The sequence below is a fragment of the Triticum dicoccoides genome, chromosome 1B (assembly GCF_002162155.2).
Source record: "Triticum dicoccoides isolate Atlit2015 ecotype Zavitan chromosome 1B, WEW_v2.0, whole genome shotgun sequence".
In the NCBI taxonomy this organism is placed as follows: Eukaryota; Viridiplantae; Streptophyta; class Magnoliopsida; order Poales; family Poaceae; genus Triticum; species Triticum dicoccoides.
The window spans coordinates 678,557,380-678,560,109 of record NC_041381.1 but is presented as its reverse complement, the minus strand read 5'-3'; the positions used below and the strand labels follow the sequence as shown (position 1 = coordinate 678,560,109).

Genomic DNA, 2,730 nt, shown 5'->3' with positions numbered 1-2,730 from the left:
CATGGTGGTAAGTGACGCCTAAAGAAAACAAATATATACATAAATACCCCTGCATGCTATGCCTTAGAGTTAAAAAAACATCTTTATGCTAACGACAGTCATGCTCATGCATAGCATGCTTTTCCCAGGAAGCAGACAAATACATCAATAACTGGTACGCTTATGCTCAACTAAAAACTTTGTTAACATCAGAGTATCCTATGTCCGTTGAGACTTATACCTTTTACAAGGTCTAGAAACCGTGGTTCTTGTACTTGGGGAAGGGGATGCGGCCGTGCTTGATGTTGTTGACGTCGTCGACGAGGAGGTGGATTCGCCTCGCCGGTCAAGTGGTAAGGGACGGAATTGGAATCTAGGCCAGGGTGGTCTCCCTGGCGTGGCGAGCGTCGCAATGCTGGGAATTCAAAGCGAGCTTTCTTTTCCCCTGAAAAGGAATTGGTGACCGCCCAGCTTTCTCCTCTTCACATAGGTTCTTCCTTTGGTTCTTGAACAAAGTTTAGCGACTTCTCTTTTAGGAAGGAGGAAGGTAGTGGTGACAACTGACAAGGATTCGGTGTGCTTTCTGAACCTGTGGAGTCCAAACAGAACATGGTGGCCAGCTCAACCAGATATTGGAGACGACAAATTGCTACAGGTACATGAGTTTACATGACATTTTATTTGACGACTTGGTTCCATGGGATAATTAACAACATGCAGTTCATGAATGTAGACGAGAATCTAACAGACTTAACCTTGGACAGGGCCTAACAATACTTTGTCCACACAATAGACAATACTCCAATCCTTCCTGTTATTCTAACCAATGCTGGATACCCTTGCTTCCTCCTAGAACATCGGCCCATTCTTAAGAGATCTAGTTTGTACAACTTTGTTCACTGTCCACTGGAGCTTACACTGCTTCATCGATCCTGAAAACATGAGAAGACACTTGCGTTGTAAGCATCATATCTGAACTCTGACACAAATACTCAGACAGAAGAGACTTGTTTTGTTCTAGCTAGACCACCAGAAACTGTACTTTTCCAAGCTTTTTCTTTGGAAGTAGGGAATTTGTTTGTCTGATTGTGCTATGATTAAACCAGTGATAAATTGGGCTAGGGTGGCTGCAATTAAGCAGTTTGGCTTATATAGAGTTAGTTCATGGTGCCAGTCGTCATGCATGCATGGTGGTAAAGAAAAACAAAAGTACATAAATACCCTGCATGTTGTGCCTTTTGAGTTAAAGCATCTATGCTAACGACACAGTCCCAGCAAGCAGACAAATACAGCAGTAACTGGTAGCTTTGTTGTGTTCAACTGAAAACTTGTTAGAAGCAAAGCATCCTATGTCTGTTGAGAAGTATACCTTTTATTAGGTCCAGAAGCCCTGGGTCTTGTACTTGGGGAATGGGACGCGGCCATGCTCGATGCTGTTGACGTCATCGACAAGGATCTGGAAGTGGCGGCGCACCTCCTCGGCGGACTTGGTGCCCCCCATGGCGCTGGCCACCTTCTCCCAGAGGTTGGGGGCGCTCACGCCGTAGTAGGCGAGCGCCTCCTCGAACATCTTGTTCTCCTTCTTGCTCCACTCCGAGTCGGAGGTCGGGGAGGTGCTCCGAGACGACGACCCGGAAGACATCTTCAGGTGAGATGTGATGTTCTACTCGAACTAAGAACACTACTTTCTTGTGCCTGGGGTGCTCTCCTGGAAGTGAGGTAGTCCTTTGCTCTTGTAGAAGCCCTGGTGGTTTGGTTTGGTGTCTCTCTTTGCTATGAGGGCTGCTATTTATAGGCCCTGGGAGCTGGCTGAGGAGAGGACAATAAGGTTCTCGCAGGTTTTCTGAGCTAGGTATCAGTATCAGACATGAACAATTTAAGTGACAGCCTGTTTGAGCAATTTAGCCGTTTGGGTCCATTTGCGCACTGCCAATGCATGCCGACGTCGTCTCGAGTTGTATCCAACACTATACACATCAACTTAATCTGAATTAACTCTTAAATCCGTCGTGTCTAAATCTGAATTAGTGCTTCGGTTTGATGTAAAAGACAATTTGATTAATTTATTTTTTCTTGAGTAATCCTTCGATGTAATTTCCTGGCTAATAAGCTGCATCTCAAAGGGAAATTAAATCTTTTTTTTAGAAATCTTTTTTGTGTGTGTGCGTATTCTGAGTTCTGACCCTAGCTTGCTATTCATTACTGTGTTTGTTTTTCCCAGGCCTTGTAAATGAATCTGTACTGGTTTGGAACTTGAACTTGAAATTCTACATGGCTATCGAAAACCATCTCTTCAACATCCTATAATTCTTTTTGAGAATTTTCAAAACTCCAAAACATATTCTGTCTGGTATAGATGAAGGTGACCCTGGGCTGGGTGTGGGCACCCCATGTCAGCGTGGCACCGCAGCCACAGACAGATGGCAATGTGATGCGACCTCTTCTTCCACCAATGGTTTGCATGCATTTGACAATTGTTCATCACCATTCACCAGGGCAGCAGTTACCACTCACTGGCGAGGACACATGTAAATGGACGGCGAGTGCTCATCAGTTTCACAAGGGGAAAGGAAAGAAGTAAGTGCTCTGGAATCTGGATGTATGCGCTCTCACAAGCCATTGGTTCCAGCTTTACTACTACACCAGCTAGCTGTAGCTGGCCTTGATCCAAGTAGAAACCTGTCAAACCTGTGGAGCTTTGCACATGCATGCATCTTGTTTGTCTCTCTCTCCTCACCCCTCCACTCCCGC

At 45.2% G+C, this 2,730-nt stretch overlaps 1 protein-coding gene across 1 annotated transcript; it reads right to left on the bottom strand.

Moving 5' to 3' along the window:
* Positions 1-639: 639 nt before the first annotated feature.
* Positions 640-1,727, bottom strand: LOC119312337 (protein RADIALIS-like 3). Its single transcript, XM_037588065.1, has 2 exons — positions 1,349-1,727; positions 640-911 (listed from the first exon to the last, which is right to left on the bottom strand). The coding sequence occupies exon 1, from the start codon at positions 1,619-1,621 to the stop codon at positions 1,355-1,357; it is 267 nt and encodes an 88-aa protein (XP_037443962.1). The 5' UTR covers positions 1,622-1,727; the 3' UTR covers positions 640-911; positions 1,349-1,354.
* Positions 1,728-2,730: the final 1,003 nt, after the last annotated feature.